Raw genomic sequence first — 25,928 nt, 5'->3', positions numbered from 1 at the left:
ACACAATGATTAAACTAGGATTTCCAAATAGATGGGTAGAGCTGGTTATGAATTGTGTTACTACACCATCTTTCTCTGTAATTATTAATGGAAATCCAAAAGGGATGATTTACCCTCAACGAGGCCTTACGCAAGGCTATCTGTTGTCTCCATATCTCTTCATTTTGTGTGCAGAGGCTTTCTCCAACTTGTTGCGGCAGGCAGAGCGTAATCACCTCATTCAAGGGCTGAAATTTGGGAAAGAGCTCACTATCTCACATTTACTTTTTGCAGATGACAACCTTGTGTTCACCAAAGCTTCAGTTGACAGCTGCAAGAACTTAAAAGCCATTTTTGATTGCTACGCAGCTGCTTCAGGACAACTCTTTAACTTTGAGAAGTCTTCCTTAGTGTTTAGTGGTAGCATTCCAGAGGACAAAGCTGAAGTAATAAAAAACATTTTCCAACTTAATGTGGTTTCTAGGCACGGAAAATATTTGGGCCTACCATCTATGGTTGGAAGAAAGAAGACAAGCTTCTTCAATGAGGTGAAACTCAAAGTGGTGAGCAATATTGCAAGTTGGCAGCATCATTTTTTCTCGAGAGGAGGGAAAGAAGTTCTTATCAAAGCTGTGGCTCAAGCGATACCAGCCTATGCAATGAGCGTCTTTAAGCTACCCCTAGGGCTGTGTGATGATATTCTGAAGGCAATGACCAAGTTTTGGTGGAGATCAAAAGAGGACAGGTGCAGAATTCACTGCGCAAGATGGGGAAAGATGAGTCATGCTAAGAGTAGAGGAGGCCTCAGTTTCAGGGAAATGTTGAGCTTCAACCGGGCTTTAGTGGCCAAACAAGGGTGGAGATTGCTGCAATACCTGGAATTATTGGTCACTAGAGTGCTGAAGGCTAGATATTACAAGGAAACTGATTTTTTACAAGCTCGAGCGGGCTCTAATCCTTCGTACATATGGCAGTCTATTTTGTGGGGAAGACAAGTGCTGCAAAAAGGAATCAGATGGAGGATCGGCAATAGAGAAAAGATACAAATATGTAGAGACAATTGGATTCCAAGGCCAGAAATGTTTAAGCCGATATCAATTCGAAATGTGGCAGCAGATGCTTCAGTAGCAGATCTCATTAGTCAGGAAAATAAATGGGATCAAAGGAAGGTGAGACATTGGTTTATGGATGAGGATGTAGTTTAAATTCAGCAAATTCCATTGCCGAGAAGACCAAGAATGGATGAGGTGATCTGGCACTTTGATAAATAAAAAAAAAGGGCAATATTCTGTAAAAAGCGGATACCAATTGGCGCTTAAGATTAAGAATCCAGATAAGCCTAGCTGTTCATCCAAAGGTCTGCACCACTGGAATTTGTTATGGACCCTTCAATTGTCAGAAAAAATTAAAATCTTCATGTGGCGAGCAACTCACAATCTTTTGCCTATTGCTGATAATTTGTGGAGAAGAGAGATACTGCTGGAGCCTACATGTCAAATTTGCAAGCAAGGTAAGGAAACTACAGCTCATGCTTTGTTACATTGTAAAGCTGCCAAGAAGGTCTGGAGGTATGCCCCCTTTGAAATATGCTTCCCTGATTCTGTTAACCAAGACATGTTGGATATTATGGTTGAAATGGCTAAGAAATTAACAAAGTCAGACATTGAAGTTATGGTAGCTATCTGCTGGACTATCTAGTTTGGCAGGAATAAGTTTCTGTTTGAAGGAAAAAAGATAGAACCATTACTAACTATTTCAAGAGCTGAGGCTGTGGTGGAGGCGTATAGAAGAGTGAAACAGCTAAAGCTGGAACTAGAGGCAAAATCTTCTTCTAAGAATCAGCAAATATGGAGCCCTCCACCTGATAATACGTTCACAGTTAATGTTGATGATGCTGTTAATTTTGAAAGGCAAAAGGCCGGCCTGGGGGTTGTTATTAGAGACTCATGCAACAAAGTTAAAGTGGCTGCTGCGAAATCCACTCTATTTACAGGGGATGTAAAGACTGCAGAAGCTGAAACTGTTGAATGGGGGTTAGTGGTGGCAAAAAGTGCAGCTTTTCAATGGTGGAGTCAGATTGTCAAGAAGTGGTGAAGTTAATTAACAACAAAGAGGGCAGTAGAACAGAGATTATGTGGGTGATTTCAGAAATTCAAAGTCTTAGTAAGGATTTCCAGAATATCAGCTTCTATCACACTCCTAGATCATGCAATACTCATGCCCATTCCTTAGCTAAGTTAGCTCTAAGAAACAATGAAACTGTTGTATGGCTGGAACCAATACCAGTGGAAGTCGAATCTGTGTTATCATCTTTGCTTTAATGAAATCGTTTATTTCCTTCTAAAAAAAAAAAAAAATTCTTTTCTCCTTTTCCCTTCCTTTTTCTATTTTCCTTCACTCTCGGCTTCCCTCCTCTCTTTTACTTTTTTTCTTCTTTTCTTTTTCTTCTCTTTTCTCTTCTCTTTTTCTCTCCGATTTTCTTTCTTCTTATTTACCTTTTCTTTTCTTTTCTTTCTTTCTCTCTTTTTCTTTTGTTTTCTTCTCTGTCTCTGCTTTCCTCTGGGTTGCAATTTGATAAATGAAGCAGCTGTCAATATTTAACACTTTATATAGCTACCGAACAACCACCGAATCCAACGAAGCAGCTCTCAATTTTCAATATATATAAGCACCGATTCAAGCACGCAAGTGAAGCATGGAGGTGTGCTACAAAAATTTCTAATGCTATAGATCAATCCCGATATAAAATCTATCATTTTATTTAGTAGAAGAAATAAATTTTATGATGAAGGGATGAGAAAGAGTTGGTGATGTATAACCTGCGGCTCTCAATTCGGTATGTGCACAACACTTAACCTATAAAGCACTCAAATAGAAGTGATTTTTTTTTTTGGGTCAAAATAATGCAATTAATTGAATCCATCACTTAACCTATCAATTTTTTTGGTCAGAACTCTTAACCTATCAATTTTTTTTTTTAATTGATATTTTCACATTTTTATAAGGTAAATTGAAGATTGCCATTCTAAGTTGGGGGTAAAATTAAAAATTTTCCAAAAATTATATACACTTTTCATAAGAAAGCTCCTCATCGCTATTCAAGTTGCCAAAGTCCAAACTCACTGATCGATGGCTATTAAGGACAGCCTTCAAATTTATAACAAAGCATTCTTGCAAACTAGTATATGACATTGTGTTTTCCACAATAGGGGGCAGACCTAACCTGCTTTTTTGTTATATTGTTCTTCTTCATCCCTACTCTCCAGCAGTCTCTTCCTTTTGCGTTATGTCAGTAAAGTCACGGGATTTCTTTGCATTTTGAGAACGAACTTCATATGGAAACTAGTTAGGAAAGTATAAGACAACGACTGAACTCTAAAGCAATGGTATGGCTTGTAGTTGAACATTTTGATTATGAGTAAAGATATACACAAATAAAGAAAAAGATTAAATAGTAGTGATATACCTTCTCTGTTTCTAGAGCTGAAAACGAACCAATCGAATAAGGAATTAAGTAATCTGACGTTTCCCTCTGAGTATTCTTTGGTATCGCCTTCAGTACGAGTAAGTTTGTAGACAACAAAACTTTGAAACAAAAGTAATATGAAATAATATCTCATACCAAAAGCTAGTGAAACAGATGAACAGAAACTCCTGCTCTATGAGGCTTCTGGATTAGCATTTGACAGAGTATCTGTGATCTTGGACAATGGGGAGGACATAGATCAGGAGATCCAGAAGAATGAGGGGGCTTGTGTGGCCATGACACGAGAAAAAGATTAGCAAACAATGAGTATTTTCAAAATTTCACGTTTCTCTATTAACAATGTATGCTTTTAATAACGGAGAAATAAGTAAATCATAAGTTTTAAAACAATATGAAGACATTTTTTTTAATTTTTATGATAGCAGGAGATAATGACGAGAAAAGGTCACACATGAAGAGGTTTGATCATAAGATCCACGAAAGGACAAACACAAAATCACATGCTACTTTACATATTGACCTTAAATCTCAAGATGGTTGGTGAAGCATGATCTGCCAATGAAGGCAATATTACACACATATTACCCGAATCAATTGAAAATCTTATTGTTGAGAGCTCTCAATTGAAATACCAAATCTATGGTGTTTACAGCATAAAAAAGGTAAAAAGAGAGCAACATCTTCAAGTCAAGATGAGAGCTGTCAATTGAAATACCAAATCTATCGAAATTGGATAACTTGTGAAATAAAAAAAATTGTCTCTACAAACATAGGTAAATAGAAAAAGAACACTGGGTCCCCACTCCCCATCCTATGCATTCTGTCCTTGATTTTCATTAAATCCAACTGAAAACTACCCTCATCATGTCAACTGAAAATTCAGTCCCTTGCTCATATTTGTAACAGAACGAGTTGACTCCAAGAAAATCTTCAAAGCCAATATCTATCTTGTAGTGCTCTCAAAAATACTCTCTCACCGTCCCTGTTTCCCTGCAGAAATTAAAACAATATCCTGCCATTTATTCCCACACACTATCTGAGAGATCTTCATTAAATTTCTTTGTTTAAAAACATAAAGCCACACAGATTTTCCAATCAGTATCACGTAGTTTGAGAACGAAAGTGAGGAAGTTCCTGATTCTCAAGAATATTAGCGGGACTAAATTTTTGCCTGCAAAGTACTTTCTGAAAAAATGACCTTCGGTCCAACATTATATATATAATGCAAGAGTAGATACAATAAGTAAACAAATAAAAAGGAAATGAAGTACCACATGCAAATTTAAAGAACATAGATTGAAATTGAGAAGCGTACTTACAAACAAAATTCAGCGACAATAATACCCCCTGGGCTGTGCCTTCCGTCGAGTTGTCTAAATCTTTTAGGTCGTGGTTCCTCATCGTGATCATCACAGCAGCCACTTCCACTGGCTTCAGCTGCCCCAACATATTCTGCAAGGCTTCGCTTTGATGTTGTGGCTAATTCCAGATTTGATCCAACAAAATCGCGATTGAATTCATTTAGATTATAAGCATTAAAACGACTCCATCGGTTTGCCGTTTGGTCGAACTCCTCCACTTCGCGCATATAAACTGGATGGAAGCCACACCTCTTTACATCCAATCCTGGGCTCCACGTGCTTGTAAATGACAACTCAATATGATTAGAATCAAAATGCCACCTACTATCATAGCATTGTTGTCGGGACAAATAGAGTAGCCACAGATGGTCTGACTCCGAAACAGCTTGACCGAATTTCTCTTTAAAAGAAATATAATATGTAGGCCTATTATGAGAACCGATCATTTGGCAGTCCAACTGATGTCCGGGCCATAGTTTTTTCGTACGAGTTGAATGTTTCGGGAGATGAAAAACACAGCAAATAGCATATCCCACAACCTTATCCATATTATACAAATATGAAGGCCTTGTGACTGCTATAGAAGAACCCTCATTCTGATACATGAACCACTTTGGAATTTCACTTCCTGGAACAACAATGCTGAAATCTTTTAATGGACCTGACACTGCCTGCAACCAAAAAATTAAAAAAATGAACGAGTCCATACCATTGCTTAATTTTTTTAGGCATAATTTTGGCGTAGCTAGAAGACTGACCTCAAGGTACTCTTGTAGCATCGAAAATGCCAAACCATTGTTTCCCGGAAATTTCAAGCTGTCTACACAATCAATTAATGTGTATTCGGACTTGCATAGTTTTAATGCACCTAATAATGTCACCAACGAAGTACAACCATTCACATTAACTCTTTTTACGTTGGGTGGAAGTTGTGGCAGAGATTGAAGGCTTTTACAATCTTCCAACTCTAGTTCTTCAAGATTGAAAAGACCGTCAATACTTGCTGGCAACCTAACAAAACTGTTTTTACTCAAATACAACGCTTTTAATGAGCATAAGTTGCCAATATCATTTGGGATTACTCCTTCCCCTAGACTACAGTCACGGAGATCCAATTTTGTCAAAGAGCATAAACCTGACAGAGAAGGCAGCATCAAAGGTACAGGATATGAGCTCTTTGCCATCAAATTAAAGGGAAAGTGAAAATGCCATGATGTAGATGATGGTGGTCCATTACACTCAGAAAAAGAGAGTGTTCTAAGATTCTTCATAAGAAAAATGGAGGATGGAGGTTGTCTTATAGCTGTTCCACTTATATCAAGTTCTTCCAAACTTTCTACTTGCCCAACTGTCTCTGGCACATTTTCAAGTTTGAAGCAGCCTGAGAGATTCAAAGTTTTGAGAGATTTCAAACCTTTTATACTGTTGGGAAGTCTCACGAGATTTTTGCAGTCATTTAAATTCAACAATTCAAGCCCCATCAAAAGTTCAATAGATGGTGGCACTTCTGTAATGGAAGTTCCATCTAGATAGAGCTCGGACAGGTCTTCCATACTTGCCACAATCTCTGGAAAAGTCTTCAGTTTCGAGCAACCAGAGAGCTCCAGATTTCTTAGACATTTTAAACTGCTTATAGTAACTGGCAGACTCGAGAGATTTTTGCAGCCTTTCAAAGTCAACTGAACAAGTCCAGATAGAAGTTCAATTGATAGCGGCAATTCTTTGATATCAGTTTCATTTAAAAGAAGATCCTGCAGACACTTCATACCTCCCGCAACGCATGGAAATTTCTTCAATTTCAAGCAACTAGAAAGAACAAGTGTTTTAAGCGATTTCATAAAAATCTTGCCCGGAAGAGTTATAAGACTTGTACAACCTTTCAAGTTCAACAAAATCAGCTTATTGTGAAGCAGCAAAGATGGGTGAATCTCACGCAACCTTGTACATCCTTCAAGATCCAACTCCTCCAAATTTGGCACTTCCGTGAAGTCTGGTGTCTTAATCAGATTCTTTGAATGGCTGAGTTTCATGACTTTCAACACGTTTAAAGGCTGTTGAAAACAAAAGGGTGCTAAAATGATATTTTTTAATTCATAGACGGCTATAATAATAAAATTGTAATAAACAATTATTCAATTAAAAAATATAAATTACCGACAAAATTAATGATCTTACTTTGGTTCCCTTCCACAATTCTTCAACGCAGTTGTAACACATTTTAAACTCCACAATTTTATCCAATTGTAAATCTGATGGCAAAGATTTCCAAGGATATTGATGCCAATCAAGTAACCGCAATTTGTTAGAGAGGTATTCAAGGCCTTGAGGAAGCTGCAGATTACATATTTTGAGCAATCGCAGGTTGGTCATCTTCGAAAATGCTTTCGGACCAGCACTTAAATGCACTTTATCTTTGAGAAAGTAATAATCATCAACTATTATTCCTTCAACTACTTCACTTCCCTGAAAATTATAAGCAAAATAGTTCATTAGAGATTTTACTAGGTAAAAGACAAAAAATTCCCAATCCTCTTTATCGGTCACTTACTGTGTTTTGTGACAATACATGGCATACGTCTGCTTCCTCCCACAATCTGCTGCGTTTTCCAGGCTCCTCTGGGGACTGTCTCCTAACAATTTGTCGACCCATTTCCTGTAACAAATCATGCATCCACAGTTTATCGTCCTCACATACTGTTAATAGAGATTGTTCAATAAGAACACTAATGCCAATTACTGGTTCAAAACCACAGCTGTTGAGAATTTTCGATACGTAATCTCTCTTCTCCCCTTTAAAGAAACAGGCAACATCGAGAAATATTTCCTTCTCTGCTTCCTTCAGCCCATCAAAACTTATTTGGAGTATATCTAGAATCTCATTTTCAGGTTCTCTTTTTAGTCTTTCCAAGGTACTTGTCCACTCGTCCACAGGTCTACCAAACAAAAATGAACCCAAAACCTTTAGAGCTAATGGAAGACCACTAGCATACTTTACAACTAGTTGAGATAGATGAACATATTCTTCCCTGGGCTTTTGGGTTTCAAAGGCTTTCAAACAAAAGAGTTCGAATGCCTTATAATAACTTAGTGCCTCAAGCTTGAAAACTTCCTCGACTCGATGCAACTTCAACAAATGTTCATCCCTCGTTGTTATTATGATTCTGCTGCCCGGACCAAACCAATCACGCTTTCCAGCTAATCTTTGTAGTTGCTCAACATTAGCCACATCATCGATTACTAGAAGGACCTTTTTTTGTCGCAGCCTACTTCCTATCATGTTAATACCATCGTGGACATTTCGTATGCTATTGTCTGCAAGCTTCAGTAAATCAGAAAGGAGCTGCTTTTGCAAAGAGATTACACTCCCTTCTTTTTCAGATTTTTCTCTAACATCGGCAAGAAAACTACTTCCATCAAACTCATGGGACATCAAGTCATACGCAACTCTTGCAAGTGTTGTCTTTCCTAGACCTCCCATACCCCATATCCCTATCATACGAACATCAATGGACCCCGTACCCATAAGAAACATCAGTTTCTCCAAGCGTGATTCTATTCCTACTAACCCCTTAGCAGTCTCTGGCTTTGTACGAATTTTACTTGATATCACATTGACAATTTCCTCAATAAATTCAGACTCATTGCTGTAGATTGAAAACAACAAGAAGAAATTGCTATTGTTAAATTAAAGTTTGTGTGAACGAAGTAAAAGATCAATTCCATATTATTTATAAAATCCAAACCACACAATATTCGTTTCATCAAATAGAAGTCACATAATCAAGTAACATGTTATTATTACGTGGGTCAGAAAAAACTAGAATGAGAAAATTCAATTTCTTCTGCTGTTTTCTTCTCATGTACATATTATTTCTTTCTATAATTAGGTAAATTAGATTAAAAGAGAATTTATATCAATTTTTGATAAGAACATTTATTACACACATGAAATCAATTAGTTGATGATGATAGACATCCTAAATTATGTGGCATTCATTAGGTAGTTAATAATTCTTTAGAAGATTCAATAATTATTTTATCTCAAGAACCAACTGATTAACAGAGCACAAAGCATCACAAGATACAAATGTACCGTCTTCAAAAGTTCAAAATACAATAATTTAACGTATCAACGTCTATAGCTATTCATTTGCAAATATTAGTTCATTTATTGCACTACTATTTTAATAACGACACATCATATGATATACACGTATTAAACAGAAGCTGTTTAATTGAAAACAATGTTGAATCATGAATACTAAAATTTTTTTTGTGCTTACTTATCATGCCGAACAACAACAAAAAAAAAATAATAATTGAGAGTAAAAATGATTACCTATCCTTCAATTCCCAACCAGATTTATTGGCCACCACTTTTAAAGCGTCTCTCCACTTTTGCACCTTTTCTATATTATCCTTAAAATTTTCTTCGTGTTTAGCAAAAGCTTTTCCAAAATTTGCTGTTTGTTTCCTCACCACAGTTGGTTCCACATCATAGAAAATTGGAAAAATTTGATCTTCTTTGTTTTTGCATTCAACAATCTTAGCAAGTTCATCCAAGCACCAAGTGGAAGAAGCATAATTTTTTGAGAGAACAATAATAGAAACTCTTGATTCTTCAATTGCTTTAAGAAGTTCTGGTGAAATGGATCCTCCTTTCTGTAGTTCTTTGTCATCCCTGAATGCATAAATCCCTTTATTTTTTAAAGCAGTATAGAGATGACCTGTGAAACTTTTACGAGCGTCTTCTCCTCTAAAACTTAAGAATGCATCATATTTCCCATAAGAGATGGTTTGGATGCTCGTGAAAGCCATTATATTTGTCCTGAAATTTAGAATAAAAAATGTGACATTCTTGGAACAATACAATGCAGACAACATGATTCATCCAAAATTATGGGCACCCGAAAAGGATAATGTACATATCAAGTGATAATTAATTTCGGATGTTTTTGGTGCGCCATATTATATTACATAAGCTGTATTTGCATTAAATAAAATATTTTCTATTAGAATTTTGATATTTTATACTATTACTTACATTAAATGTGTTATTTAACTTTCTCAATAAAAAAATTTGAAAAATTATCAAGAAAGTAGTACTTTTTATTTCAGTAAATAATAAATAATTAAATAATGAAAGTAAAATAAATAAAATGATCTTATATAATTAAATAAAATAGTGTGCCCATATGTCGTTTAGAAAGAATTAAGAAGAACATTAAGGTTACAACTAATATGGATTGACATTATATATAAACAAAGAACCTGGCGAATACTTAGTCCTAATAAATTATTTGCGCATAGATCGTAATTTTCTAGTTAAATTTTGAGAGAGATTGAGAGAAGCTGACAGAAACTGAAAATTTGCCCTTTTTTCAATTAATTAAATTAATTGACAACAAATTGTAATTAAATATTGTTTGAAGACAAAAAATTACTAATATTAATTAAAAGTTAATAAGTGAGTGCTTCTGATTTCGAAATCAATGATCTTCTTCTTAAACAAAATAAACAGGTCCACAGCTTCTTATTTACTTTCTTTACCAAAAAGAAAAAAAAAACTATACTTAATAAATCCCAAAATGTAATTAGAAAATTTTTTCAGATGCTGATTGGAGAGTGTGTGTACCCACCTCTACTTAAGCAAATCTTTTCTAAGTAACTATAAGGAAAGGCAAAGAATTCATATAAAATTAACATTCAAGCTTTCTTTCAAATTTTACACATACAGGATATGCAAATTAGTTCTGAAAATAAAAGAGAAATTACAAGATAAAACTTAAAGCTTACTAGAACTCCAATGAAGTATTTGCTCAAAGGAAAGAAGTTAATCAAATCATGCAACTTCTAGCTCCTCATCCTCAGCTCTGTTATATGATTGTATTCCAGATTAAAGCAAGCCTTAGTGTTGACCGACTTGCATAATTAATTATTCGATATAAACTTCCACTTGCGTAATTAATTATTCGTCTTAAAGTTCCACTAGCCTTAATTAATTATCCAAGGAATTGTTAATTATCATAAAATTCTTCACATGGCAATCACTATCATAGAAAATAATGTGCTTCTTTAGCTTATTCAATAGGCTAGAAAACTGCCCTTCGAGCATCTTCCAAGAAACTGTTTATGAAATAGAACTATAAATAATTATATATAAATTGGCAACGACTAAATTGCATTAGGGAAACTGTTTATATATAAATTGGCAACGACTAAATTGCATTAGGGAAACTGTTTATGAAATAGAACTATAAATAATTATATATAAATTGGCAACGACTACATTGCATTAGGGAAACAAACCCCATTATTTGTCCTTTAGTTAAACGACCGTTGGATATTAATATCCAACGATTGAGATTTGAGAATGAGAAATATAGCACGCGGGAGTGACTAGAGTAGTCGGTAATAGGTCAGTAAAAATTACGACAAATTGGTGAAAAATATATAATTTAGAATAAGTTTAGCTGAGTCTTTTTTACCAATTTATCAGCCTGAACTTTTTTACCAATCCTATCTAATTTAGAATAAGCTTATTTGAGCTACTAAAAGAAAAATATATTAAGTCATATTGCAATGAGCATATTAGTTTATTGTTCACTCATAGCAAGCAATTCATCAATTATGACCCAAAAACTCGCACGTGTAATAATGGATGCAAAATGAGAGAATGCTGCAATGAAACAGAGATTCAATTATGGAAACAAAACAAAGGATTAAATTCCCACTCATTAGAAATCAACAAATTCAAAGCTTCAATTTGGTCGAACATTATATAATTTTGTGATCGAGATTCAAGGAATTCTGCCAATGCTATCTTCAATGGTCAAGTAAATTGAGTTAAACTCTCAAGTCACTGATATTTTAAATATGAGACTAGAGTTTTTTTTTTTTTTTTCAATTGCTTGGAAAAAAATTCAGCTCGGAAAAAAATTCAAATATACATATAGTATAAATATCAAAAGTTATCCTAATACCATACACGTAACGTCCTAATGTAATTATTTAATATTAAAAATTTGTAATATCAAGATTACATATAAAAGTAATTTTTCAACTTTTTTTTCCTTATAAATCTGTATAAAACATGAACACCTTTTGATACTTGTGATATCTAATTGAATTTTTATCAAAAAGTTCTGTACCTTTTCAATTTCATTCAAACATTAAATTTTATTTTAAAAAATAGTATATACTTTCTTTAAACCTTCTACGATGCTTCGAGACAATTTCATGTTAATTACGGAGTATCGAGAAAGCACAGTTTCTAGTTCTTTGAAACGTGAAACGTACAATTGTTTATTGTAAATTTCAATAGATTGACACCGGATAAGGGGGAGCATACTTTGCCATAGACCATAGTTCTCTAGGAACAATCACATTCTTCAAAAAAGAAATTAAAAAGTAACAAGTTAGAGAGCTACAGGTTGAATGGTAATAATTAAATTTCACATATAAGAAAGAACACTAAAGATTAAACAATAATAGTTAAGTATGAACAAACATACCATCCCCAACACTCTAGAGAACTAATGGAACTTAGCAAGAAGTTCAACAAATCTGGCATACCATTGCACATCGATATTCCTGGAGTCAAAATGGAGATCAAATTCTGACAAAGCCAAGTCTTTTGATGAGAAGCGTAGTAAATTACGAAAATATCTAAACAGATTAGGATCTTCTCTTAATCTGAGTTCCCCTAAACTTTTAAAAATCTTATTTCACACGTCATATAATAATAGTGTATGGATAGAATTTTAATTTTAATTTTTTATTTTTTTAACTACCAATCAACGTGTGGATTTCTACTCAAGAAAAATTCATATCAGAAGAGGATCTTAATCATATATAAAGATGCTCAAAATGAAAGTCTCAATCTTATTCAATCTTATGCACTGAAAATTATATATATATATATATAGGAAAAAAAAAAGACTTACTCATCTTTCTTTTATGTAAAAGATGAAATATATCTAAAAACTTACAGTCCCAAAGTCCCTTCGTCTTGAAAACAAGTTCACCCCAAACCCTGTTAACTTTTAGGAGAATAAAAGAGAAGTACAAATTATATAATATCAATTGATCATGAAAATTGACCTCCATTTCATGAAAAAAAACTCCTCATCTCCATTCGAATTGCTAAAGTCCAAACTCAATAATCGGTAGTTATCAAGGACAGCCTTTAGATTTATAACAAAGTATTCTGGTTAGCAGCAAATGGCATTGTGTTTTTCACAATTTGGGGGCAGCCTAACCCCGCTTTTTGTTATACTATTCTTCTTCTTTGCTCCTACTCTCCTGCAGTCTCTTCCTTTTGCGTGTGTGGGTATAGTCAAGGATTTCTTTGTATTTTGAGAACGAACTTCATATGGAAACCAGTTAGGACAGTATAAGACAATGAGTGAACTCTAAAGCAGTGGTATGGGTTTTAGTTGCAACATTTTGATTATATGTAAAGATATATACAAATAAAGAAAAGGATCAAACAATAATGATATACATTCTTTGTTTCTGGAGCTAAAAGCAAACCCGACAAGCAAAGAATTAAGCAATCCAACGTTTTCCCCCAAGTATATTCCTTGGTATCACCTTCAGTGGGAATAAGTTTGCAGACAAAGAAACTCTGAAACAAATGTGATATGAAACAATGTAATGTCATTGCTGAAATCATCATTCAGAAGATTTAATAATGGCAAAACTACCCAACAACAATAAACAGTCGCCAAATTTTCTTCTCTGATTAAATACAAGGCGTTATGTTACCTTTGGTTGAGTCCTAGCATCAGGTTCCTCCGCTCGAGTCTCAGTGCCCGGTTGACTGGCTAGAATTATTGCAGGGTTATGACTAGACTCCTCTATCATCCAATTGGTTTTCTTTCCTTTAGGAGGCAGTCCTTCATGGAGAGTCAGAATTCGCATGAAACCAGCACGTACATTTATTGTATTCGCCTCCATGAATACAAAATATAATCCAACATCAGTTACAAGCTTGCAATTGGGCCAGTTAGTGTAAGTACCACCCATTGCTCACTTACCAACATAGCACCTGCGAATCAATCATAGGTCGTGGCTTTTAGTGCTTAATTATACATGTTAGTAGTAATTGTGAGGCTACTACAACAGTTATAGAAATCGGAAACAGGACCAAATAATGCATAGCTTGCCGTTACTTCTACAACTATGAAAACATACTCAGATACATCTCACGAGATATTTATCGCCTTTTGATGATTCATTTGCTCATTTAGGGGAGATCTACAAGATTCTTAGCCATTAGACTTGCAAGGTGTTCGTTGTTAGACATACGCACATTTCCTGCGGCTTTGCTTTCTGGACTTTTTGGATTAGACGAACCCATTGCTTTGCTTTTTGGACTTTTTTAGTACTCTGTTACCCAGTTCAAAGAAAGAATTAGTTACTAGGAGAAGTGTTTGGCAATCAAGAAAAATGAAAGAAAATAAAATGGAATGTGAATCTAATAGAGAGAAGACGAGAACTTTACAGACTATTATATATTTATCGCAGTAACTATTAGCTTGTTTGTAACCAACTCATCAGCTCATGCTTGCGGTCATGCTTCTGATTCTGTTACAGTGTTACGCATCTGTTGATCCTTACCGCCAGGCTGGCAGTTTGTTTGTTACACGCTGAGCAGCTCATGCAGTTATCGGCTGGGTGCATCCTCATCATAGCACCAGCTATGCTGCTGCTTTTTGCTTCATCAGCTATGCCTAATGAAAGTGGTTTAACAACCCCCACAGTAATGGGGTCCTTATTTATTATGTTTCAATTTTTTTTTATTAAGAATATATTTAAGATTTTCCTTTTTTTTTAATCTTAATTTTTACTGCATATTCCTGTTTTATCCTTGTTTATTGCTTCAATGATGTGTCACATATTATATAAAGGATCATAATTACGAAAGTGTTAGACGTTGATTGACTTTATCGCATTCTTCATTTAGTGGTATTGCTTTTTCATGATATGGACAAATTGATGTGTTTAATCAAATTAGGAGGGACTCAATGTCAATCAATTTGAAGTTTGAAGGTTTACAAAAATTCCAGTGTAATGAGAAGATGAAAGTTTATTTACACTTTTTAAAGCTTTCTTCATTTAATTGTTAGTGATAGAATTATTTTAAAAATTACTATAAAAATAATAAATATTAATTATATTTATAATCATAATGATGATAAAATCGCACGCCCATTAGAGTGCTGACCTGCTGTTATGAGACACCCGATTCCTCCTACCCCAAATAATAAAATTTACCCCATGTTACAAACTCTGTAGCTCAAATAAATATTTCATATTTTACCAAATCAATTTCACCTGTAGTTAATTTATTAAATAAAATCCAAAATTTAGTCTTTTTTGCAATGCATCAAAAAATAATTCTCAAGTTCATTTTCCATAGACAAAAGGATAGTATGAAGAAAAATATAAAGTTTAAAGAAAGAAAACTACAAAGGCCGAACTAAATATAGACTTATTTATGCTTTCAAGCCACTAGATAACCTTAATTTTGAAAGTTCGAAAGTTCCAAGACGACTAAGATACGTAATTACTAACTCAAAACACTATCATCATCCAGCAGATAAAACTACCAATGCTACTGCCTCAAATAACCAAAAAGAGAAGGCTAAAACCAGACTGAAAGGCATAGAAATTGATACACTATGATGGGGCACCAAGATACGAGGCCAGCCGCAATATATCGCTGAAGATTCCACCTGCTGTGACTTGAGCTCCGGCACCAGGTCCACGGACGATAAGTGGCTGCTCCTTGTATCGTTTTGTTGTGAAAGCTATGATGTTATCAGAACCAGAGAGCTGTGCGAATGGATGATCTCTCTTGTATCTTCGCAACTCTACACGCCCCTCTTTGTTGATAGCATCCACCACTCCCACATATCTAAGGACCTGACAAATACAAGTTTGAAACAAAATCAGGATTTTGTTTCCTAAGGGATAACAGAAATAAGCAATAATGTTCCTAAACATAAGCTACACATCAAGGAACCAAATCATAATCAAGAATTTATTGTAGTAACATGTAAGATTGTAAAGTTTATTTTCCATAGTATCTCTGAGTACATCTTTCATAACTAAAATTTACTTCACCCCTCAAATGATTGACAAGAATTCAAAAATGATATCTCATAAAATCATTTTTTGGGTTATTGTAATTATTATATCAGCATCTACTAGCTCTACTAGAAGTTAAACCAGCAAAGTGTCTTATCAAAAACTCACTTCCCCTGCATCCTCGGCCTCTTGTCTTTGCTTGGCCAATTCTTTGTCAAATTGTGGTAATTGCTTCATAAACTCTTCAGCAGATGCACAAGCCTGTAGCAAAAATCAAAGCATTACATTAGTGATGAAGTTGACCCTCAGTGGAGTGTTGGATTGAGTAAAACTGTTTTCTTACTTTTAATGGTTCTGGCACAAGACTTTGAACAGGGAGATCAGAAAGTTCCAGCTTAAGACCGGATTCTCGGGCAAGAATTATCACCTGCAGAAAGAAAGTTTTTTTCAGTCTGATTCTCATCGAATTAAATTCAGCATTCAGACACAGGAATAAACCACAAACAAATATGGAAGCATCAACTGTGGTCAGTTTCTCTGACAATTCAAAATGTTTGGTCATGCCTGTGAACATCATTCTGCGATAACTGATTATAGAATTTTTAAAAGGTAAGAAAGCTCATCTGCCAACTTTATGTCACTTATCTGACACATGCATTGATGTGCAAATTTATAGAATGGCAATTGAGTAGATGTCTTAATGAAATCCTAGGCATTTACCAATTGCTAACAGCTGTGGTAGAATGCAGAAACTAATTCGACACTCTGAATTGTAGTAATCATTTGAATAACAAAACAAACAATTACTGCATACAGTACCTTTCTGGCAACATCTGTTCCAGATAGATCATCCCTTGGATCAGGTTCAGTATAACCTGCTTCTTTCGCCTCTGTCACTACCTCACTGAATGATCTTGTGCCTACAAAGCTGTTAAAAAGATAACTCAAAGTCCCACTGCAACAGCAAAACACACAGGTGAACGCTTGTCAGAAGACGCATGAGTCAACTTTAAGGAAAAATATTTCAGTACACAACGAACATATTGATATTTCGTATTTTTTCCGCATGAGGGTCTTTTGCAATATGAGCCAATACATATGACCAACCTGAAAATGCCTTCAATGCGCAATATATGGTCCCCGGTTTCCAGCAGACCCCTTAAAGTGCTGATAATTGGAAGACCAGCTCCAACAGTTGCTTCATAGAAGTAATGTGTATAGGATTTCCGTTGAAGAGGCCTCAGCTTTAAATACTAGATTTATGCAGAACTACATTAACAAATCTCCCAACGGAAGGATCAGAGGAAAAAAAAAAAATCAACAGTAAAATTGTCCCTTTCTAAATTAACTATTAGGTGAACCAGGATACAGTTCATCCGGCTGGGTAGCACACAGACATCAAATCAACCATGCTCCAGCAGGAGATTGATATTAAAAAAGAAGCAAGTGCAGATGAATAAACATCAAGATGTAAATCTGTAGTGTAAATTTATTTTAAAAAATCTGGAATGTTGTACTTTTCCCCAAAAGAGTAACACTACCGAAGAGGCTTCTATATGACAATGATGATGGTGATGATGAATGATCATATCCCAAAGACAAAAGAATTTCGTTACCTGGTCCAGCGGTCCGGAATTTGCTTTTTTGTTTGGGGTGATTACATGAATTCCTCTCCGCAACCAATCATGGTAACAGCTGGCAACATTAGAGTCTGCTGTACAGTCTACCAAAACTGTATTAGGGATAAAATGATTTCCATGCACAAGTTGAGTAAATTTCTCCACATCAGCCACTTCTCCTTTCTCCTTTAGAAGCTCTCGCCATGTTGACAAGTCAATTCCCCTACAATGAATAACTAATGAGACGAAGGGTTGCAGTAAATTTGACTACATTCGAAAGTAATATTCTTATAATTAATGAAATAAGCATGCTCATTCATAAATTAAGAAGTCCCACTGTCCCAGCATATATTAAAAGGAGAAAAAAGGGTAGCTTCACAATATTTATTAAAACCACAGGAAAGGCAGGAAAAAAGAATACAATTGAATAATGTCTTCAGTCAACAAAGAAAAGCAAAATAATCTCTGATAGTGAAGCCCAAACAGACAGGTCCCAATAGCAAATCGTCATGATATTCAGATTATACAACTCGAATATGCGCATTCATTTCCCAAAACCTCAACATAATATGTGAACCATGTGCCCCAAACATATAAAGTTGTTGGTGTCAACCTATGGAAAGCATGTGGGTAAAAATGGGCCTATGGAGTTCAGTTTATTGTACTTTCTACAAAAGCAGAACAATGAATTTCACTTCATTATAGTCTCCAGTGAACTGTTTTGAAGACGTATTCTGTCTTCCTAGGAACTGGAAAAGTGTTATTTAAGGCTGAGTTCCTTCTTCCTTTGACTTGATATATTGTTTTTCTTTAATATGGTCACCTGAGCATAGGATGGTCTGCTGATCCCCTTTATTTTACATTCTATTCCTCTATTTCTGATATAATTGTTTCTTATTGAGAACAAAATAGTCATTACCAAGGTGTGAAACAAGGAATATAAGATAATATGTTATAGAACTTATGATCGCTTCATATTGATGGATACTGAACTCCGACAGAGCGCCCAACAGAAAAATAATCATATGAGCAAATTTTTGTTAGTCTGAATAATGGTTATGTTTATGCTCAGCTCAGAAGGAAGAGCAGAGTTACCACGTCTTTTTTAAACCCATCTGATGCAATGATATCAAAGAGCCATGAATACTCAAATAAAGCTTCTAACTTACGTATCACTCAAGACCATTGTTCTGGAGCCAGTGATTCCCATGACCCGCAAATCAATGTTAAAATCTTCCTTCAGGACCGCTGCCTGCCAGAGTAAAACAGAAATTTCAAAACTTGTTCAACTACCAACAACAAAAGCACATTTTGCTTCAAAGTTTGAAAACCGTTTTCATATTTTTGTCTCCAGTTGCTATATTTCGAGAAAAGACACCAATATGGCAACCAGATTAATGAACCCCATGCTCGCTTAATGGCTACAGCATGCCTAGTCATGTCAATTAATTGTCCCTAATTTGACTTACAAATAGCAGATCTATTTTATTAATGTCCATAATAGATTTCTTTAGTATAACACAAATCAATAGTATTACCGCTGTTGATATTAGATTTCCAAGAATTTACAACTATTGACTGTATTCATATTGACCAAGACTAAGAACTCCATATATTCTCAAACTCCAGCATTGATTTATTCATAGATGTTATCATACAAACCAAATACGAAGGGAAACTGTCTAATACTGCACCTGATCCCTGAGCTGGTCAAGTAATGTGGCACCTATCAAACCAGGGCCAATAATCCCCATTGCGATAGTGGTTCTTGAAAGATAAAACCTCGAGTGGACAGCCCTCAAAGCTCTAATGCAATCTTCACGCTTAAGTACTACAGTAATATTGTACTCGGAGCAACCTTGAGCTATTGCACGGATGTTGATATTAGCCTGCATTATTGATACTTCAAACACTTATCACACAGATAATTAGAAATTAAGATCAAAGCAGAAATAAGGGATTATCAAGAGATGATATTTTTACCTTGGCCAGAGCATTGAAAAGCGTGGCACTAACACCAGGAGTACTCGCCATTTTCTGGCCAACTGCTGCTAGAATGCTACAGTTTGGAACGATTGCCACCTAAGAAGATTTGTCTTGAGATAAAATAGAAGCAGAAAACTACATTTGCATTGAACTTGGCAAAATCAGAGCTTTAATGTAATTACAGGAAAAGGAAAATATGAAAACGCAGCTTCTACTACAGATCTCACAGCACAAAAAGCGAGCTAATAATTTGGACCATGATAAATCACAGAGACATGAAATGCATTAGCTCTCAATTATTGCAACAGACAGTAATTTTCCGATGATTTAATACTTTAAACTGTGTGGTACAGAAGTGAAAGCTTAATAATTATATTCAGCCAGAGTCTTGATATCTTTATCAAGTCTAGTCTAGTCTAGTCTATTCTTGTACAAAACAAAGGAATGATGATAAAAGGAAGTTAAAATAAAAGATTACTAAATTAGAACCAAAATCTTGTGCATAATATTAAGTAAGAGACGCCCAGATAAGCAATCGCAGGACAAAAGTCAGTATAAATTGTTCCAGTTTGAAAATTTGTAAGATTATCAAGTATAATCACATAACCAAAATGACAAACATACCTGGGAAAGACGTCCAGCATTTAAAGCTTCACGAAATCTAGACTCCAGTGCCTCAGCAACAGCTTTTACTTCCTTCTCGGGCACAGCAAAGCACACAGAGTGCTCACTACTAGCCTACACCATAATCAGTCACTAAGCATCTGTGTTTATTAAAGAAGACTGTCCCTGGAACGTAAATCAGAGGATAAATTACCCTGGGAAATCATGATGACATTAGCTCCAACATCTTTCACTGCACCAAAAATCGCATTTGCAGTGCCGGGAACACCAGCCATTCCAGTACTACCAAAATAAAAATAAAAAGAAGCAATACAGGCAGATAAAATTGATTTAAAATCGAAAAAAAATTATAATCCAAAAAATAATAGAGCTGAAACCGGAACAGGCAGCTCACCCCTCAACATTTACGAGAGCCAAATTGTCTATTGTTGCAAAACCTTTTACGGGAGAATCTATTATTTGCTCATCTTCATTTTCATCAACAGGAGGCCGGCATATCATTGTTCCAGGTGCCGAAAGATTGAAAATGTTCCGTATCACAATTGGAATGTCATATCGCATTACTGGTATAATGGTTCGTGGGTGCAACACATTTGCTCCAAAATATGACTGCAAATACACATGAATATAGTGTAAGAAATGTAAGTCTGAATTCTGCACAGCTTTGGCAGGCATAAGAGTAGAGGTCAATTCACCATTTCCCAGGCTTCTTGATAAGACAGTGTCCTCAGTATCACAGCTTCACTAACTGCAGAAATTCGAGTTACAACAATATCAAAGTTATGATCCATTAAAATCCCAAGCAAGCATTCTATTCATTGTACTGAATTTGCAATATACAAGAATATTGAGGATCTTCTGAAAATGAAGGCATACATATAATGCTCTATGCAAACCTTTTCTTGGGTCAGCACTGTAAACTCCATCCACATCTGTCCAAATTGTGACTTGATGAGCCCTGAGTAGAGCTCCCATTATGGCTGCAGAGAAGTCACTTCCATCCCTCTTCAAAGTTGTGGGAATATTATCAGGCGTGCTGGCTATAAAACCAGTTGCAATTATTGTATTTGATGGACTCTGAGAAAACCATTTCTCAAGTCTTTTTTCAGATTCTGAGAAATCAGGATCAACTTGGTTAGAGCTAGTTGGATTTACAATAAGGACTTCCCTTGTATCCATCCATTTGCAATCAATGCCATTCTGCACAAGAAAAAATAAGTTCAAATAGCTTCTAAAAGTTATAGCAACTTCCAAAAGCTAAAATCAAGCGAAATTTCTAATAACAAAGTGCATATAACTGCCGGACCTTTCTGACAACAGCTGCTAACATCTGAGCAGACCACAACTCTCCATGTCCGACAACAAAATCTGTAAAAGATTCTGTGGCATGGCCAGCTGCAAAAATAATAAAATGATTAAAAGTGGTTTGCAACAAATTGTTAAATAAAAGATTAGATTCCCATGACCAGTTTGCCTCAAAAAGAACAAGGTTGATGACAGAATATGCCATGGAAATCCCATCCCACCAAACAAGAAAATCAAATCAATGTATCAAATATATACGAATAAACAATTAGTAAACACAGTCCACATTTGACAAGAAATTATATGTAGACCTTATGAACTCATATAACAACTCAGAGATAAAAACATAATTCCTCACCTAAAAGTAGAGCAAATCGGATATAAAGGATAACTTGTAACCAACATCCAAGTAGATATTCAACTGATATGAATGATATACAAAACTTGGAACATGAATGCATGACTTGTATAGCTCAGAATAGAAACTTAAATATCAAACTGTTAAAGCTATATGCAATTGTTTTGTAAAGAAAAAGATTAACAAGTAAGAAACTAAATTTGTAAAGAGGGACTTAGATGAAGGTACAAACTCATGATAAATTGCAAGCAAGCAGTATTTTTATCACTCATTGTAAAGATAGATCCACACAAATGGAAACAGAATTTTCTCCACCAAAAAGTCCCATGAATATGCATCATGCGAGCACTCTGTTACCGATGTATATAGCACGGAGCATTGCTTTGAGGTTGCTTATGTCATGGTGCAACCGAGACAAAAACCCAGCAAGTTCGTCTCCATCAAGTAGATCATGTGCTGTTAATTGATGCTTTTCAAAAACAGCATCCAGGGCAGATAAGTAGGAATCATTTCGCAACTGAGCCTTGTAGATGAGGTCATACATCATATCTGTCACTTTTGACATGGCTGACACAACTATCAACTTCCTTTCTGTATCATCATTAACTATTATCTCACCAACATTTTTTATTCTTTGGGAGGTTCCAACACATGTGCCACCAAACTTATGAACTGACCACATTTGTCCTTTGGGAATCTGAGCTTCTTCGGTTAATTTGTCCACTGAAATATCTGTAAACATATAAGAAAAAAAAATTAAGATGGAATCAACTGAACAAACATTTGTCAATTAGAAGATGGTAACAATTTTAATAGATTTCGAAAATAGATAAAGCAGCTAATGGACCTGTAACTGAAGCCATTATGTGCTTATTCAATGACTCCCCTTTTCGCCTCCGAGAGACATAACTCAATCTGAACCATGAAACACTAATATTAAGTAAAAGAAAGTATTGAACTTAAAATCATCAAGAAATGTTAAGAAAGCTATATCATACACGAACTCCAGGTTGCAGCTTTTAAAGCCTTACATAGAAGGAGCTCAGCTGCCAATTGCCTTAGGAAACCAATCGAAATGTAAACATAAAAATAAAAACAGTCTAGAAAAGGCACTAGCAAACAAAAGTGCTTGCTGTGAAAGCACATCAAATTCCTTTGCAACTTGTAAAGCACTTCTCAAAAAAATTAAACATAAAAGTGCTTCTGTTTTGATTCCTGAAGGCAGTTTTATCCATTTCAACTGAAAATAGCAAGAAAGACACAAAAGCACTTTACCGGAAGCACTTTCAAACACACAACAAATGGCAAAATAACAGAATCTCAAATTTCCAATTTTTTTTTCATTTTAAATGAAGCATAAGAAAGAGGACTAGACAAGTCACATTTACATACACAAACACACACCGTTGGATCGTCATTTCAAAACCAACTCCAAGACCTCGAATCAATTCAAAGAACTATCACAAAGCACCAAAACGCATCGTTTTTTGTGACATGCTCACATCAATTATAACTAGACAACAATCGTAAAGCAAAAGTTGATTATCAAAACGCATCGTTTCCAAGCAGTGCGGAGCAAATGAACAAAACAAAAAGCACCTGGAAATGAAAGGAAGAGGAGAGAAAGAGCGGCAATGAAAGATCTTCTTATTGTTTTGGTTGTTGTTGAGCTTTGATTGGTAAGCCAATGCGGCTGGAGAGTGAATCATACGCGAGGAGGAGACACTCGAAGAGAACGCCATTGATTTGTTTCTCTCTCTCTCTCTCTCTCTTTTCCCCCCCGTTCTCTTTCTTTATCAATGAACTAATAATTTGGCGTCTTTGGTTGCTGGAACTGACGAGAATGAAAGTGAGTCACTTGCTGTACTGCACAGATGATGAATTGAAATTAAACGGAGGAGGGAGGCATCCGATGTCTGTCAGTCTAAGAGTATCTTTGAGTATCACCAATAGTAGGATGACACGTAGTCCAGGAAATGTTTCAGTTCGGCTCGTCACAGGTCACGTGTGTTAACAAGTACAATAATTACTTTTGGATCCCTATTTGTTTACTTATTCTCTAAAAAGTATATTTATTTTTTATTTGTAATAAATAGGCCCCTTTCCAAGAACCCTAATGAACCGATCAAATTACCCATAGGCTTTTTTTTGGAATTCGTGGTGTCATGCCTTTTAAACTGTAGTTATTAAAAATAAATAAAAGCTCTAATGTTAAATAAAAATTGATAATATTTGAAAGTATGATCATTAAATAATTATTTTGAGAAAAAATAATAAATATAGTATAAGTTTTTTACCAAATAATTGTTGCATAAAATAATCTTAACTTGCAAATCCAAATCACAATTACAAAATGTTTATTAATATTTAAGAATGGTAATTTAAAAGCCACTGTTGGTATACAAAAATTCTAAACGAAGCCTTATATAAGTAACATAATTATGTAATAATTTGTTAATAGATAAGAAATGTTGAATTATAAGGATGGTGATATTCCATCCCACCATTTTTCTAAACTCACCCGCCTCACAAAAATAATTATAATAAGTTCACATTACCTTTTATAAAAAATAAATAACAAAGAAGTTTAGAAATTTAATCAAATAAAACTCAATACTTAAACGATTAGATACAAGAGCTTACGTTATGGGGGTAATTTGATTATTTTATATTATTAGGATAAAATAGTCAAATAAAATTGATCTTAAAGCAACTTTAATAGTAAAAAATATCTAAGTAAAAAGCTTATAAGAAAGATTTGATTGATTAATTATCAATTTTTTTTGTTAATTTTTATATTTTAAAAACAACGTGAACTTATTATAATTATTTTTTAAAAACAAAATGAATTTACAACAATCATGGGATGAAAATATTCTTGTCTGAATTATAAAATGATTCCAGATAATACTATCAATCAATCCTTATGAACTTAATGATTAGACTTTGTGGGTGTGGAATTTATATTGCATTGTATTTAGACATCATCAGAGTGTGTATAATTAAATTTGCTATAAAGAATGAACTATGATTTTCTTCTTCTTTTTTTCTTTTTTGGATAAGGAACTACGCTAAATTTAGAAGGTTAGCATTTCAGAAAAAAAAAAACAAATTAACAACAAAGAGGTACAAGTAAACAAAAATAAGAAATTTGTGACAAGAGATTTAATATTTTAGATTTATAAAACCCCAATTTAATACAATTTTACTTAACAAGAGCCAAAGAAAGCTCACCCCCCACAATTGGCTTGTCACTACCACGAAAGGGGCTTTTTGTCATCTTATGAAATTAGTAGTCTGTGTAGGTCCCGCGCAAAAGACAAGAACGCAATCGAAAGGATCAAGCTGGGGATTGTGTCACATGTCCATTTATCACCATTAAAAAAAAAAAAAAACCCAGCCATGCTTTTACAAAATGCTTCACGCATCCTATAAATGAAAAATGAGGACCCGCACTCATTTTGCACTATGCGAAAAAAACAAAATCAAATTTGTATCATTAGATTTTTTTTGCTCTCTTTTTATTTTTTTAAGGGTCCCAAGCAACAAGTGACAACAGCAATCTAAGGGATAGCAATCATCATTGTGATACTAAATGCGTGGAGTCCACGCATTATTATTATTATTTTGTTGATTATTGATGTGTAATGTATTAGTTAGTGAGAGAATAAAAATTTTGGCTTTCGGTGAGGAAAATTAAGACCGTATGATAACTTAAATGCATGAACATAGTTGTTATTTGTTAAGAAGATGGTAAATACAAATATTCCACCAAAAAAAAAACAAAAGAGGTAAGGACAAAGAAATATAGTAAAATAGAAGAATAGAAACTCAGTTCTTGTTTTTGCATGTTGAAATGTTGAGATAAATATGAGAAAAGGGGCATTCAAAATTTAAAGTTTTACTATACTAAAAAAATAAAATTAACTCCATAAACCCATTTTAATACTTAAAATACCCTTGATAAGTTAAATTATATAAAAAATATTTAATACTTGTATAATTAAAGAAAATAATTTTCCATTTGTATATTCATTTATCTTGATGCTGTTTCTTGCAAATTTATTGCTGACGATGTCACAAAATTTTAGCTTTTGGCATTACATTTTTTT

General features: G+C 34.6%; 2 protein-coding genes across 2 annotated transcripts; both read right to left on the bottom strand.

Annotated features, from left to right (window-relative positions):
* Window positions 1-5,001: 5,001 nt before the first annotated feature.
* On the bottom strand, window positions 5,002-13,857 carry LOC18045948 (TMV resistance protein N). Its single transcript, XM_024187121.1, has 9 exons — window positions 13,597-13,857; window positions 13,363-13,456; window positions 12,342-12,420; window positions 9,167-9,655; window positions 7,403-8,471; window positions 7,003-7,290; window positions 5,586-6,878; window positions 5,367-5,498; window positions 5,002-5,106 (listed from the first exon to the last, which is right to left on the bottom strand). The coding sequence occupies exons 1-9, from the start codon at window positions 13,855-13,857 to the stop codon at window positions 5,002-5,004; spliced, it is 3,810 nt and encodes a 1,269-aa protein (XP_024042889.1).
* A 1,453-nt stretch (window positions 13,858-15,310) lies between these two features.
* Window positions 15,311-23,751, bottom strand: LOC18045947 (bifunctional aspartokinase/homoserine dehydrogenase 1, chloroplastic). Its single transcript, XM_024188404.1, has 18 exons — window positions 23,416-23,751; window positions 22,664-22,731; window positions 22,174-22,548; window positions 21,460-21,548; window positions 21,050-21,353; window positions 20,849-20,901; window positions 20,548-20,762; window positions 20,347-20,435; window positions 20,154-20,266; window positions 19,527-19,625; window positions 19,238-19,432; window positions 18,713-18,795; window positions 17,541-17,766; window positions 17,032-17,177; window positions 16,744-16,879; window positions 16,268-16,351; window positions 16,093-16,185; window positions 15,311-15,759 (listed from the first exon to the last, which is right to left on the bottom strand). The coding sequence occupies exons 1-18, from the start codon at window positions 23,556-23,558 to the stop codon at window positions 15,514-15,516; spliced, it is 2,757 nt and encodes a 918-aa protein (XP_024044172.1). The 5' UTR covers window positions 23,559-23,751; the 3' UTR covers window positions 15,311-15,513.
* Window positions 23,752-25,928: the final 2,177 nt, after the last annotated feature.

This window comes from Citrus clementina, unplaced genomic scaffold (genome assembly GCF_000493195.1).
Source record: "Citrus clementina cultivar Clemenules unplaced genomic scaffold, Citrus_clementina_v1.0 scaffold_3, whole genome shotgun sequence".
Lineage (NCBI taxonomy): Eukaryota > Viridiplantae > Streptophyta > Magnoliopsida > Sapindales > Rutaceae > Citrus > Citrus x clementina.
Note: the sequence above shows the minus strand (reverse complement) of the source record. Positions and strands in the feature narration are given on the sequence as shown.

What these genes read in the sequence shown, in the direction of transcription:
- LOC18045948 (XM_024187121.1), bottom strand. Translation starts at nt 13,857, where the DNA reads ATGGGTGGTACTTACACTAACTGGCCCAATTGCAAGCTTGTAACTGAT. An exon ending in GATTGTGGGAGGAAGCAGAC is followed by an intron (nt 7,291 to 7,402) that starts GTATGCCATGTA and finishes TATAATTTTCAG; the next exon opens with GGAAGTGAAGTAGTTGAAGG. An exon ending in TGCTACAAGAGTACCTTGAG is followed by an intron (nt 5,499 to 5,585) that starts GTCAGTCTTCTA and finishes TTTTGGTTGCAG; the next exon opens with GCAGTGTCAGGTCCATTAAA.
- LOC18045947 (XM_024188404.1), bottom strand. Translation starts at nt 23,558, where the DNA reads ATGGCGTTCTCTTCGAGTGTCTCCTCCTCGCGTATGATTCACTCTCCA. An exon ending in CCTCTTCCTTTCATTTCCAG is followed by an intron (nt 22,732 to 23,415) that starts GTGCTTTTTGTT and finishes TTCATGGTTCAG; the next exon opens with ATTGAGTTATGTCTCTCGGA. An exon ending in ATGCTGGACGTCTTTCCCAG is followed by an intron (nt 19,626 to 20,153) that starts GTATGTTTGTCA and finishes AAATCTTCTTAG; the next exon opens with GTGGCAATCGTTCCAAACTG.